General features: G+C 36.3%; 2 protein-coding genes across 4 annotated transcripts; one reads left to right on the forward strand and one right to left on the reverse strand.

Moving 5' to 3' along the window:
- Window positions 1-1,103: 1,103 nt before the first annotated feature.
- On the forward strand, window positions 1,104-8,695 carry LOC142545903 (uncharacterized). The gene is made up of 7 exons (XM_075653335.1): window positions 1,104-1,819; window positions 3,299-3,377; window positions 5,482-5,627; window positions 6,264-6,387; window positions 6,603-6,788; window positions 7,415-7,486; window positions 7,588-8,695. The coding sequence occupies exons 1-7, from the start codon at window positions 1,362-1,364 to the stop codon at window positions 8,413-8,415; spliced, it is 1,893 nt and encodes a 630-aa protein (XP_075509450.1). The 5' UTR covers window positions 1,104-1,361; the 3' UTR covers window positions 8,416-8,695.
- Window positions 8,696-9,563: 868 nt separating this feature from the next.
- Window positions 9,564-13,132, reverse strand: LOC142545902 (serine decarboxylase-like). 3 transcript variants are annotated; one of them, XM_075653332.1, is made up of 6 exons: window positions 12,975-13,132; window positions 12,537-12,872; window positions 11,910-12,141; window positions 11,038-11,231; window positions 10,753-10,889; window positions 9,564-10,296 (listed from the first exon to the last, which is right to left on the reverse strand). In XM_075653332.1, the coding sequence occupies exons 2-6, from the start codon at window positions 12,862-12,864 to the stop codon at window positions 9,730-9,732; spliced, it is 1,458 nt and encodes a 485-aa protein (XP_075509447.1). In that variant the 5' UTR covers window positions 12,865-12,872; window positions 12,975-13,132; the 3' UTR covers window positions 9,564-9,729. The 3 variants fall into 3 exon arrangements, with proteins under 3 accessions (XP_075509447.1, XP_075509449.1, XP_075509448.1); XM_075653334.1 differs by having other exon boundaries at window positions 12,537-12,875; window positions 12,975-13,104; XM_075653333.1 differs by having other exon boundaries at window positions 12,537-12,875; window positions 12,991-13,083.
- Between the last annotated feature and the right edge of the window lie 267 nt (window positions 13,133-13,399).

The raw sequence follows: 13,399 nt of genomic DNA on the forward strand, positions 1-13,399 counted from the left end.
TTCATATTTATTAAGCTTGTTTAGGCTCGATAAAGGCTTGAATAAGCTCGTGAGCCATGCATATATTCGTTAAATAAAGCTCGAGCTCGGCTCGATAAAGGCTTGAATAAGCTCGTGAGCCATGCATATATTCGTTAAATAAAGCTCGAGCTCGGCTCGATTAGAAACGAACCAAGCTCAAACATTCAAAAGTTCGGCTCGGCTCGACTCGATTACATCCCTACTGGTCAGATATATACAAACTGTTTTTTTTTTCAATTTTTTTTTTCATGATGAACTAATCCTCCTCTTGGTCAAGTGACACCAAATGTTTCGTTTCAACATGGGAGGAGTTGAAGACTAATGTAAAAATTCTCCTTCCTAAATAATTATTTTTTTAAGAAAAATATTTATCTAATTATTTTTAAAAAAAACATTTACTATCACCTATGTATAAATTATCAAATTGACACTTATGTCTTATTGACATATGGTCAATATAATTTAGGTAAAAATCATTGGGCACCATTCACCTTTTTATTAATATCACATTGGTATATGTATTTATATAATCAATACTTGAAAGATGGGAAAAACTTGTGTGAGACGGTCTTACGGGTCGTATTTTGTGAGACATATTTCTTATTTAGGTCATTCATGAAAAAATATTACTTTTTATGTTACGAGTATTACTTTTTATTGTGAATATCGGTAGGGTTAATATCTCACAGATAAAGATTACATGCAATAAACAATAACACGATTTCTAGAAACTATCTGCGTATTTTATATGAAAAACGTAAGGAATGCTTTTGCTTACAAAATTCAATTTTGTCTGAGTGTGCAATTACGGTTGTGAATATAATCGAACTCAAGGATAAAATAGACTTTACGATTATATATACTAGTTAATATGCACACGCAATGCGTGTGTACAAATTTTTTTTATCATTATCGATAGACTAAAGTGTAATTTGACGATTTATTGAATGATATTTTGTGAAAATTTTAAATATTTTATTAAAATTAAAAATTATAAAAATGGTTTCGTTATAATAAATTTTTGTTATATGTCAAGATTGAAGAGAACGTCGTCGTTTACTATTTCCACATCCTGACAATTTTCCGTTCATTTCAGTTTAAAGCCCTGTCCCTATTCCCGATTCTGTGTGTCAGATTATATATATATTAAATTACTTTTGCATTTTGGTTAATCTTCGAGAATAATTTTTGGTGATTGGATCAATTTTCGTCAATTGGACCTAAGTTCCTCGGATTGAATTTGAAACCCTAGTTACTCGATTATTGAAGTTTAATCTCGAATGGGAATCTGATTTTCATGTTGGAGATTGATTTTTGTAATTCGATCTGTACATATGTAAATGGCGGATCAAGAGGAGGAGGATTTGAAGATGGCATTGAGACTGAGCATGCAACAGAACGAGTCACCGGAGCCAAAGAGGAGCAAGCCGATGGAGAATACACCTGTTGGTAGCGAGGCGGCACCTTCGGAGGAATCGCCTGAGGTAAAGAATCGAAGGTTGCAGCGGGAATTGATGGCTGCTGCTGCGGAGAAGCGGATGGCAGCAGCTAAGAATGCTGCGGAGAAGCAGATGGCGACGAGTGCTGTGAAGAATGTGGGGAAGGTGAAGGATGTGGAAATTAGGGGTTTAGAAGCTGAGAAGAAAGGCAAGGGTATCAACTTGGAGAAAGCCGAGGTGAAAACTGAAAGTCTTGGGGCTTTGTTATCGGGAGATGAGGCTAATAAGCTCTTCTCGATGATTTTTGGGAACAGAGTTAGTAAAGACGTGCTTGCGCAGTGGAGCAATCAGGGAATTAGGTAAAATTGTTTGAATAAACGAATTGAACATAATGTGATTAGAAATTGTAGAAATCGTAGATTGACTTTGAATGAGGTTTTATAGGTTGATGGAAACACGATGAAGTTGTCTCTCAGTGACATTTAATGTGTATCTTGGTCTCTCGGTTGATGATGATGGGTATTATATGTTTCTTGGGTTTATTAACGGTTGGTGCCGTAGTTTCTTGTTATCATTATGCATCTCACACCTGTATTCAAGATGGTAATGCTGGAATCCTTTTTCGATTTTGTCTTGAATTTGAAGGGGTAAGAGCATTTAGCATGTGAGTCTTAAATAAGAATATAGTTGGAAGCTTTTTGAATTTTTTCGATCAATGATGACATAAAAAAGTCGCACTGATGACATCTTTTTTTAATTTTCCACTTGTGCTTTTGGCTTTTGCTATGTTATGCAGTAGTTAATATGTTTAAAATTGAACTTTCGTGCAAAGTTTTTGTAGTAAATTTTTTTATTATGTTTTAAACAGGGTATACGATGAGTTTAGTTGGCTGAATTCAAGTTCATCGAGCTAAGGATTTTTGGGGCCTCATTAGCACGTTAGAACTCAGGCTTGAATGATCTAAACTTGCTAAAATGCTCTTAAACAAATTTTGACAATGCAATCTGAACTCACGAGCCAACTTGTAAGCTGAGGTCTAAAGACCTCAAGCTCGAGCTCTGTTATTTTGAGCTTGACTGAGTTCGAGCTCAAATTTTTTGTAGTCGATTTCTAGTTTGTTTTCCACCATAGTCCAAAGGATGGTATGATTATATTGTTATTTTGATCAGGCAACTTTTGTCAAGTGTTCTTTTCTTAAATGTGGGACACATGGCATAGTTCAGAATTTCATGTACTGGCGATTTAAGAAAACCATGTATTGACAAGTTTGAAATTTGTACTTTCTTAGATATCTTTCCTGTGATGATAGATTAACGGCATATAGAGGTGTTGACAGCTGAAAAATTGGATTTTTGTCCACCTTTAACAACCATTTTGAATTTATGGGTTTAATTTGATCAAATTTGTTTCTTTCACCTGAAAAGAAACTAATGTTGCAAATGCCTGATTTTCTTCAAGGCCATTCAGATTTTGTATTGCTGTTCAGTCTTGACTCTACATTATGTTTGGAACCATGCACCCATACGTAAGGCTCAAAGAACTTTAAGAATCTCAATACATAGATGTCAGGAACTTGGAAATGGTAAATGTTGGTACGACACATTTAATATATATCTGATGGCCATGTTAGTATCACGGTCTTTTGGTCTCAAATATGTTGTTAATTCAATTTTCATGAGCATACCTATGTTGCACTGTGATTTTGTTGAATTTTATTTATTTTTAAAGCAGACAATTCTCCTTGTGAGTTGACCTTAGTACTTCGATTGCTCATTGGCAAAAAATGAGCTTGTCCATATATTTTTCTAATGCTTTGGAACAAAAACTCCCTCTGCAGGTTTAGTCCTGATCCAGAAACATCTATGGGATTAGTGCAGCATGAGGGTGGGCCATGTGGCGTGTTAGCAGCTGTACAAGTAACAATGCTATTTCTAATTTGACATTGCTAGTATGACTTGAACCTAGAAGGTTCTTTTATGTAATTATGTTTTAGACTTTTGGATCTTTTGTCTGCAATTCTGCCCCGCCTTGTTCTTTATTAAATTGTTAGAACATTAAAAACATAGAAAGAGCCAAAAAAACCTCTAGCATCTAAACTCTGGGGGAGGTATTGTAGCTCAATCAATGTTATATTTATTTACTTCGCTAGCTCCTTTTTATTTAACTGTGCTACTACCAATGAAAGATATCGGGTTGTATTTGTTGTTTGTTGGAAGCTTATATGTTAACATCTCTGTCTTTCAGATGCCAATACGATATTTCAGGATCATCAACTTTACATAGAAGTTATTCTTTTTTGTAAAATGCTCGTAATTCTTGTTTCATTGGTGAGCTTTTGACCAAAATTCTATTGTTCATAGCTCGTCTTGATGTTATCCGTGACGGTGTTTCCCGATCGAACGTGTATACGCATAGATAATTAACAGAGTCGTGGAAAAGCTAGAACAAAAGTGTGTGGTGGTTGTTCTAGCTTTAAAAAGTCCTTTTATCTTGTGGTTCGCTTGAGTTGAACTTTTTGTTGTCAGATGTTAATATTTTGGATTTTCGTTGTGCTAAACATATAGCATATATAGTAACTTTCGTTTTCTTTTTTAAAGGAATGGAGTAACTTTCGACTTCAACTATGTTTTGTTAATTCTCAACATCTTACATCGATCAGACATGATAACTTGACCAGCTAAAAGCCTAAAATATGGTCATCATTTTTCACAATGACACTACGCATCTTATGAGCTTCTTAGGTTGAAATTATTAGCTCCTTCCATGTATTTTGCCAGCTATGAGTAAATCGGTCAGTTTTGTCCGTTTTGATCGTACATTTTAATTTGACGTGGAAATGTAATTTGATATCTTTTGCTGAACTATCATTCCACACCACCATTTCATATGTCATCAAACAGTAACTTGAAAAATAATAAAAAATCGTTTTAGTAGAGAGCGCCTTTAGTTTAGGCTGTTCATGTAATTTTTTTTTTAAATTTTAAGTCTTTATAATGCCATCTCTTTTGGCATATTCCCCATTCATATGGACTGATGGAAAGAATTAATTATTAGTCAACTAGTCGGTTAAGCAGGTGAAAACCTGAAAATGTTATTTACAATGATTTTTCCAAGAAATTATATTTTTCTCCGGAATAACATATACATGATTTTCTTGTTTTTTACCCATGGTTTTGATCTTAGTTCTAGCATGACATCCTCGTGAATGAAAATTTTAATTCAATTTTCTCATGTAATTTTTCACAAAATGTTTCACTAAACATTATGGTGTCCTCTTACCTGGATTCTTGCGAGTTGCGGTTCATAATGGGTGCTAGTTCGTTTTACATAATTTTTCTCTCTTTTATGTTAGAAAAAAAATTTAAGTCATATGCGAGCTAAATTCCTTAAAAGTGAGTAGCAATGCTACTAGTAGTTTGAGGATTGAAAATCAACGCAACTTCATTACATGGTCGCTTATGTGGAGTAAATGCTATGGAAAAGTTTGATTAATTAGCTCTATTTAGTGTCAAAATGTTAACGCTTATAGGATAGTTTTCCATTTCCATGTGTTTATGTGTGTCTAGGAAGATGTGCTAAAAGTTTATCGCCGTAAATTGGTCATGAACAAAGAAAAAACGTGCATCTTTGACAAAGTGAAGTGTGTATGGGTAGAAATTGGGAAGTCAGATTGAATATAATCCAAGTGTAAGGACAGTGAAAAAATTGGAGAGAAGGATGACTGAATCACCGACATTGGTTTCTACTATCAACACTTCGTGGTTTCTACTTTCAACACTTCGTTAGTCTTGATCAATAATGGACTCACTAGTTCTTGTTTTGGGTTTTAGGATGCTTCTAAAGTCTTCTGAGTTTCCGGATACAGAATTAGTGAAATTCAAATTCGACTTATTATTGTTGTATATCAGTAGTCATTACATTTGTGCTACACGCGGAAGAAAAATTCCACTTTTAACCTGATTCATGTCTGCATCTCACAGTATAATGCTCTCCTTACAATATAATCTCTTCTCTCTGCAGGCTTTTGTACTTAAATATCTTCTATTTTCTCCTGAGGAATCAGGTAATTTTCCGAACTTGCACGCGGATATGACCGCGAGAAGAGTTACACATAATGACTCTGCAGCAGATATTTTTCATCATCTCACAGAGGAAAACAGATCAAGGTAATGAAGTCCTCTTAATTATTTCTTAATGGTGCTGCTTGGTGCTGCTTTAGTCTCAATTGCTGAAACTTTTAGATAGGAACAAAGAAAAGATAAAGAGTTAATGAATTCATATGTCTATGCATAAAATAACCGAATAAACCGCTGGCTTCTAGATAGAAGGTTACAAATAGACATAAAGGATCCTTATTTTTACATATATTATTTTCCTGTTCAAATTGTTGGATCTTTTCTTCATACAGCTTTAAAGCTAACCAGGACAAAGGCATCAAAACTCTGATGAAAGAAGAGAATAGAGAGTGATTTGGTTTTAGTTGAATTATCGTAGTGACTTCTGATAAAGAAAGTATAAATTTTTTTCCTGATATTCGAGTATTATAGTGTAGTTAGTGCATTGTACCCTGAATTCAAGTTTTACATATTATACTAACCGATAGTTAAAATTGTAAATCACCATACTCTGAAATTATTTGTAACTAATATTTTCTTGATCGAGAAGAGGTTGGGCATCTGATATTTTTATTTGTTTTTGTTTTTTTTGTAGAAACCAATGCTAATTAATTTTTGGATTTTGATTTTTTTTACTGATTATAAATCTTTGTTGTTACGGAAGTAATTTTGTCTATATTTGGACAGAGCTTTGGTGAGGAGTATGAGTGAGATACTCTTTCTGTGTGGAAGTAATGAAAGAGTGGTGATAGCATCTCTGGATATTCTTGATGGTGATACTGTTGAGTCCATCGATGGGTCTAAGGATGAGGTAAATTCAGACTTCATTTACTTTTGTCACAGTTTCTATGGCATTTTATTGCACTAAAACCTTTGTGACTGCTCCTTTATGTGAAATATTTTATTGATAATGAAGTTGCCATTTAAGTTATTTAAGTAGTATGCTTGGTGAGAATTTTGTAGGATATCCACCGTCGTACCAATACATGATTCTTTCTCTCGATTTTTTTGTAACTTGCTGCACAGGTATTGGCAAAAGCACTTGAAGGTCTTTCTTTTGAATCTGGTTCTGATTTGCTGAAGGTTTTGAGAATCAACACCTGCACTTCACAGTTGAGTGCATTTCAAAAACTTGAAGCAATGCTTCCTATTTTTCGAAGTCGTATGGGAGCAATGCTCTTTTTAATAGCTGCCTTGCTCTCCAGAGGACTGGTATGCTATTCTTTCTCATGTTAAATCATGCTTTTTCACAAAATCTATAACCGAGGAATAATGGTACCTCATTGACAAGTGATATAAATTTGACCTTAAAGATAAATAATGTGCTGAAACTGTTCTTAACCAACGAACAATAATTGGAATTCGGATGCTAGCTGAACCTTTTAACTTAAGGAAGTGACTATTATTTTGCCCCTTTCTATCTTTTTCTTTTTCCTTTTTTCGGACATTGCCCCTTTCTTTTCAATAGCCTTTCAAGTTAGAGGTAACTTTGCTAAATATTACCAAAAATTGGTATATATTCACTTTACTTGGTAACACCTATTAATAATAGGACTTCTGCTTTTCAACATGAAGAAGACAGGTTTGTTTACCAATTTTTGATGACTAGATGTTTTCTCCAAGAGACGTTACTTTATCTTTATGTTGAACTCTATTTGACCGCTCAAAATCATCTCCATCCATTGGTCGTGGAAGAAATGAAGGATTCTGATATCTTGTATACTAATCTAAACTACGTTTCAAAATCAACACCTAATGTGCCGTAATATTCTTATTCAAATCACTGCTAATTTGTTAATGGTGTAAGTTAATGTATTCAGTACCTGTTTTTCCATCAGGACAATGTTCAAGAAGACAGGGATGACCCCGGTCAACCGTTAGTCACTGCCCCATTTGGGCATGCATCTCAGGTGACCACAGATTGGTGATAATTTCATTTCTGTTGGATAATCGTGGTGGTTTTGCATGGTTACTGAAACAGTTCGCATCTAACATGTTCTTTCTCAAATAGGAAATCGTCAACCTTTTACTTTCTGGAAGTGCCGTCGCTAATGTGTTTGATGGGAAGATGGACTTAGGCAGTGGCATGTTTGTAAAAGGTATCTCAACAACTGTGGAAGTCGGGTTCCTGACCCTGCTAGAGTCCCTTAATTTTTGCAAGGTTGGCCAGTATCTGAAATGCCCTAAGTGGCCGATATGGGTTATTGGAAGTGAATCCCACTACACAGTCTTGTTTGCTCTAGACACGAAAGTCCAGGAGGAGAATGAATTTGAGCGTAGAGAAACACAGATTCGGAGGGCTTTTGATGCCCAAGATCAGAGTGGAGGTGGTGGGTTCATTAGTGTTGAAGGCTTCCATCATGTCACTGAGGAAACCTGCATTAATCTTCCACCCGATAAGGTTGAGCATCTCTGCAGCACTGGTTTCATCGTATGGAGCGAATTCTGGCTGTCACTTCTGGACTTAGACAAGAGTTTAGGAGGGGTCAAGGATTCAACTGGTTTGATGGGTAAGAAAGTCTTTGATCTCTATCATTTTAATGGGATTGCAAAATCAATTGGTAATGGTTCCCTGGCGTCACTTGGAAGTGAGAATCCTATTCAAAAACCAAGATTAACGAAATTGAGAGTCTCAGTTCCTCCGAGGTGGACACCAGAGGAATTCTTGGATGTGCAAGTGTCCACTGAATCGGTGAAAAATGAACCCGGTGGGAAGGAGATCTCAATTGAAGTATCCAAGCCTCAACCTGCTCAACATGCTCCCTTGGTGGATTGCATCAGAACACGTTGGAGACGTGCTGTTTGCAACTGGGACGGTGATGCACCTAGTATCGTATGAGTTGTGTCTATTAGTTTCTATATTAATGATTTCGTGAATCATTGTTGATTGGTCCCCTTGCGGCTTTACATGTGAGATGCAAACTAGATTGTTTGATCTGTGGTGTTGTAGCATTTAGGATTTGAGAAAACAGATTCTGTTCAATTAATTATTTAAACTTCCAAGAAATGAGTGTAATACATAGATTTTTGGCCGTCGATGGCGATTAATTAGGACGTTCTTTCAAGAACTGGCTATGGCGTTGATACTTATTTTAAAGGTCTGGACTTGTAGTTCGCTACCTCTGCTTTTGATTAAACTGTGTCTTTTTCCTATTCAATTCACTTAAATGTTCTGTACTAGCAGGGCGATTTTGGTTCTCCTATCTAATATTGCATCTTATTCCGTCTCCCGTGGAAGAGAGCCCCGTTAAGTTATACGGATAAATGATACCCGTGATGCAATGAGTTCGTGAAGAACAGAGCAACTGCCACAAATCCATTCCATTCCAATATCATTATTAATATATAACATAGATCTCTAAATCTACATTAATCGTGCCAGACAAATATAACATGGCTCTCGGTTACACACTTTTTTTTAAAAAAGGAAAAAAAAAAACAGCATACTGCCAAACAGAACCAGCACAAAGAAAGACCTCACAAATAATTTTCACGGACTGCAAGCCAACCCACACTTCGATCGAATACCATATGTATGTATCGTATCTACTGAGAAGTGCGGTCCCTGAAACGAAAAAAAAGGAACACAACGAATATGTTTAAAGAATGCCACATTTTTCTGCTAACAAATGATTCACCAGCTTAAAAACACTTCCTGTGAATGACTGCGAGACCAGATTCATCATCATACTCGTCCTATCAAAAAATATCAGCGATATCATATTACCAAGAACACGCACACATATATGCATATATACAAACTTGCTTTTTCACATTTTCGGATATCTTCGGCTGGTTGAAGGCAACACAAGACACAATACTCTTTGTTCGCGATATAAGCGACGATCCACCATTTTTATTAGAGTTCACAGGATCAACATCTACGCACCTGATTTGACTTCCTATATCCCCTGGATTTGCTTGGTTCAGGTAATAAATTTTATTTCGTTGCATCAAATACTTAACTATATCGGAAGAGTGAGGCACTTCAAAAAATGATTTAAGAATTTAGTTGTAGCGAACAAAACAGCGTCTTACCAAACAAAAAACATAACAGAGTTCTCCAGGAGCAAAAATAGACATGATAATCATCTAGAAGGCCTAGAAAACTGATTATTTGTGAAGAACACATCTAGAAGGCCAAGAAAACCGATTATTTGTGAAGAACGCAGCAGCAGTTGTCACACCCTATATCTGCAGCAAGACAGGGGGGCTGAACTTTCTCGTCACAGTACCAAAGCGATCGACCTTGAAGTAATTCATTAAGAAAGTAATCCAGCTTCTCAAGAGTGACATTAGGCATCACAATTGCGTGGGCCATATTTCCCTCGCAGGCAAGTTGCCAACGACGAACAAATTCCTCATCTCGAGGTCGTTCAAACACCACAGTGCTGCTCAGTTCATTGAGCATTGCACTAATGCCAGCTCCGATGAGGCGGTCTTTCAAGTAATGAGCGTTCCTCAAGCATTTTTGTACTTCCTTTTGGAACCCTTTGTAGCCTTTTCTGTTCAGGGTGTACCAGAGAAAAATTGGTGCATGGCCATTACGGCTGCCCATGATTGTTGCATCTCTTGAGGCGAGATACTCTACGTTCCTTGAAAGGACGTTTATGTGTCGAAGCCTTGTGAGCTGCACACCACAAGGCATGGGGCATCCCACAAACTTGTGGCCAGATACACTGACACTGCCAATGGGCTTCTTGAATGTAACCTTGGGTGCCTGCAATAAGACCCGAAGAACTAAGAGAGAGAAGAGTGGTAAACCAAATTCCTAAACAAACTTGAACGAAATGAACGAAATAAAGTAAAGAGCACCCTAAAAAATTGCATCCCCATGGTCCTCAGATATGACAAGAAGTCGGCTCTTAGGTTTTCTCTACTCTTCTTTTACCGGCATTCGAAATGACTCGATTATGTGACACTTTTCATCTCTAACTCCTAGTCCTAGAGTTTCTTAAATAAAGCACTAGGTTTAAATTCTCCAATAACTATTTTACAGGGCTATATTTCATGGCAAAACTTGTTCCCCAAGCACTAATCAGAGCAGATATTTGATCCTACAGCTGCGTGCTTTTGGAGGATCAATGTCGGAAATGATGTGCAGCATAAATAATCACATCCACTAGTATTGTAATGCACAAATAACAATGAAGCTCAGAAAGCACAATGAGCAAACCTTTTTGACAAATGGCATCATGAGCCCAAAAAGAGCGCCATCACAATGGATATAGAATCTATCATGTGAAAACCCACATTCTTCAAGTGTCTGTATAACCAGATCAAGATCGTCAACAGCCCCCTTAACAGTAGTTCCTGCAATGCAGATATCGTATCAAAACAGGGATATAACTCAACAATGTTTAGCCATATTTACAGTTTAAGGAAACAAAATCTCACTTCACATAGTGAACAAACATTAGTGAGCATCAGACCTGGAGGCAGAAAAGAGAGAAGAAATTACCTATGTTGACATTAATGATTGCTGGTTTATCCTTGTTTGGAAGTAGCTTAGTTTTAAAATCATTACAGTCTATTTCCCCAGTTAACAGAGTCCCGACTTTCACAGATTCCATTCTGTACATTCTTGCTGCTTTGAACACAGAATAGTGTGATTCTTTCGATGCATACAAAATTCCATCAGGAAACACTTCCCTCCTGTACAATGGAATAAAGAATGATCTACTTATTACGAAGTACGGACCTTAAAGCTTTCCAGGCGAACACCACATGGGCACAACCGAAAAGCAGCAAAGGCCATGTTCAAGTTATTGCCAACATAGAAAGTCACGCAATTTGACACTTAAACAAACACTGTTAATAATTTTTCGTTCAAAAGTAAGAATCGAGACCAGATTCTTCCAAATAGTAATTTGAATCAAACAAACTTCTATTTTAACAATTTAATTTTGGAAATTACAAATTTTAATATTTACAACCACAGTTGAAAAAATTAAAATAATTACAAAAAATTATTTACCCCAGATGTATAACTAAGCAGGGGAAAATGGCCTTTTTCATAAGCATATATTAGTTTAGCTTTTTGAGCAAACATTTTTTTTTTCTCAAAAACACTTTTCAGAATAGTTTATGAAACAATTAATTAACACATGTATTAGCATATTGATTTAATAATATCATCCCTCATAGCGATTAACTATGATCTAGCATATTGATTTAATAATATCATCCCTCATAGCGATTAACTATGATCGTAAAACGAGTTGCTCAAGGTCTCGAAACATGTGAATTACCAGAAAGATAATTGGACCAAATCTATAAAGAAACCTCTGTAAATAGTAGTTAGAACCTCAAAGACAGACAAGAGACACCCACCCTAGAAGGATGCCGTGAAGATTGCCCTCAGTTCCACAATTAGTGATATATCCCCAATAATCATCTTTTTCAATCTCCCACAGACGGGCAAACCAATCCAAAACACCAATTTCGAACTGTCTTGAGTGCACACCATAGTTGCTTTCAATGAACGGATCTCCAAGGTTGTTAATAGAAAAGTGCTGTAACTGGCTAAGTGCACCATAATCAAAGTCCAAATTATAAGGATATCCTGTCGGAAAAGAAACAAATTAAGAGACGATAAGAACCATGGATTAAGACGGTGTCAAGTGACTGGGGAAGCTTTCATATGAAACTCCCGCAAAACATATTACCAGCAGCTAAGAGCTGTCGAAAACATAAAACAAAAAATTGTAAAGACATTCCATAACACCTAAAGAAACCAAGAAACAAAGTGCAACAAATCTCTCTGGTGTTTCGGTACTGTCGTCCCAAATTAGACAATAGTCCACACTAAATTCAGTTTAATTTAGGCGTCAAAACTTTCTTTTAATCACTAGTTCAGTGGTAATTGCTTCGACTTCTGCAGTTTCAATCGACTTATGCGGTTTCAACTTATGTAAATGGTTGCAAAAATTTCCGCAGATAGACATGCGTCTCGAATACCTAAATGGTGCTTGGTCCTTTCGACGAGCGTTTTGCGGTATCTGGCCAATATGCTGGCCATATACGCCTCCTTATCCCCCGTCGATTCATCGTCAGCGTCGGGCTCCGTCACCTCCAAGCACGTGGTGTGCACGTTCTTCCCTAAAACTATCTCTCTCTTTTTCTCTCCATCATCATGTGTGCTCGAATCCATCACCGGTGGCACTTGCTCCGCTACCACCGCCGACAGATCAAACGACTCCACGCCCAAGAGATCCGCAGATTTTTCGTGCCCCAAATCTCCGTTAAACGCCATTGGTGCTTCGATATCTACTCCAGTCCCAACCATCACCGTAGCTGCTTCAGATCAATAAAAAATGAGGGAATACACACATCATTTGATCAAGTTCAGCAATTAATTAAAGAATAAATAAACAAATGGCTACAAAAATTTATCACCTGGCAAAGATAATACAGGAAGAAACTGAAGAATCGGGCGAAATCGTAGCTGACGAGTAGAGGAAATGGTGATGGAACGAACGTGTCACAACACTGTTGGGAAGTTTCGCTACACCGGTTGCTTATATATAGATGTATTTAAATGGAAGCCATTTGGTCACCAAAATGGAATTCTCTTCTACTCTTCGTCGATATTTTTTTAATTAAAAAAAAAAATCGATGATAACATATTAATGCTCGTTTATTTCATTATAAAATTGATTTAAAATTTTGCATTATTTGTTAAAAACAAATATGACATTCTAAATATATATAAAAACTATTTATGAAAAAATGGATAAATATCAATATGTTAAATATTTGCACACGAATTTTGTTTTAATATTTGTATATTTGCACCATGAAAAACACATTTCATTTAAAAT

This window comes from Primulina tabacum, chromosome 5 (assembly GCF_025594145.1).
Source record: "Primulina tabacum isolate GXHZ01 chromosome 5, ASM2559414v2, whole genome shotgun sequence".
Lineage (NCBI taxonomy): Eukaryota > Viridiplantae > Streptophyta > Magnoliopsida > Lamiales > Gesneriaceae > Primulina > Primulina tabacum.

Bases quoted from the DNA above. Each gene is read 5' to 3' on its own strand.
- LOC142545903 (XM_075653335.1), top strand. From the start codon at position 1,362: ATGGCGGATCAAGAGGAGGAGGATTTGAAGATGGCATTGAGACTGAGC. The intron at 5,628-6,263 runs GTAATGAAGTCC...ATATTTGGACAG, and splicing joins ACAGAGGAAAACAGATCAAG to AGCTTTGGTGAGGAGTATGA. The intron at 7,487-7,587 runs GTGACCACAGAT...TTTCTCAAATAG, and splicing joins CATTTGGGCATGCATCTCAG to GAAATCGTCAACCTTTTACT.
- LOC142545902 (XM_075653332.1), bottom strand. From the start codon at position 12,864: ATGGTTGGGACTGGAGTAGATATCGAAGCACCAATGGCGTTTAACGGA. The intron at 11,232-11,909 runs GTGGGTGTCTCT...TCCATTGTACAG, and splicing joins CTTCACGGCATCCTTCTAGG to GAGGGAAGTGTTTCCTGATG. The intron at 10,890-11,037 runs GTAATTTCTTCT...TCTGCATTGCAG, and splicing joins AATCATTAATGTCAACATAG to GAACTACTGTTAAGGGGGCT.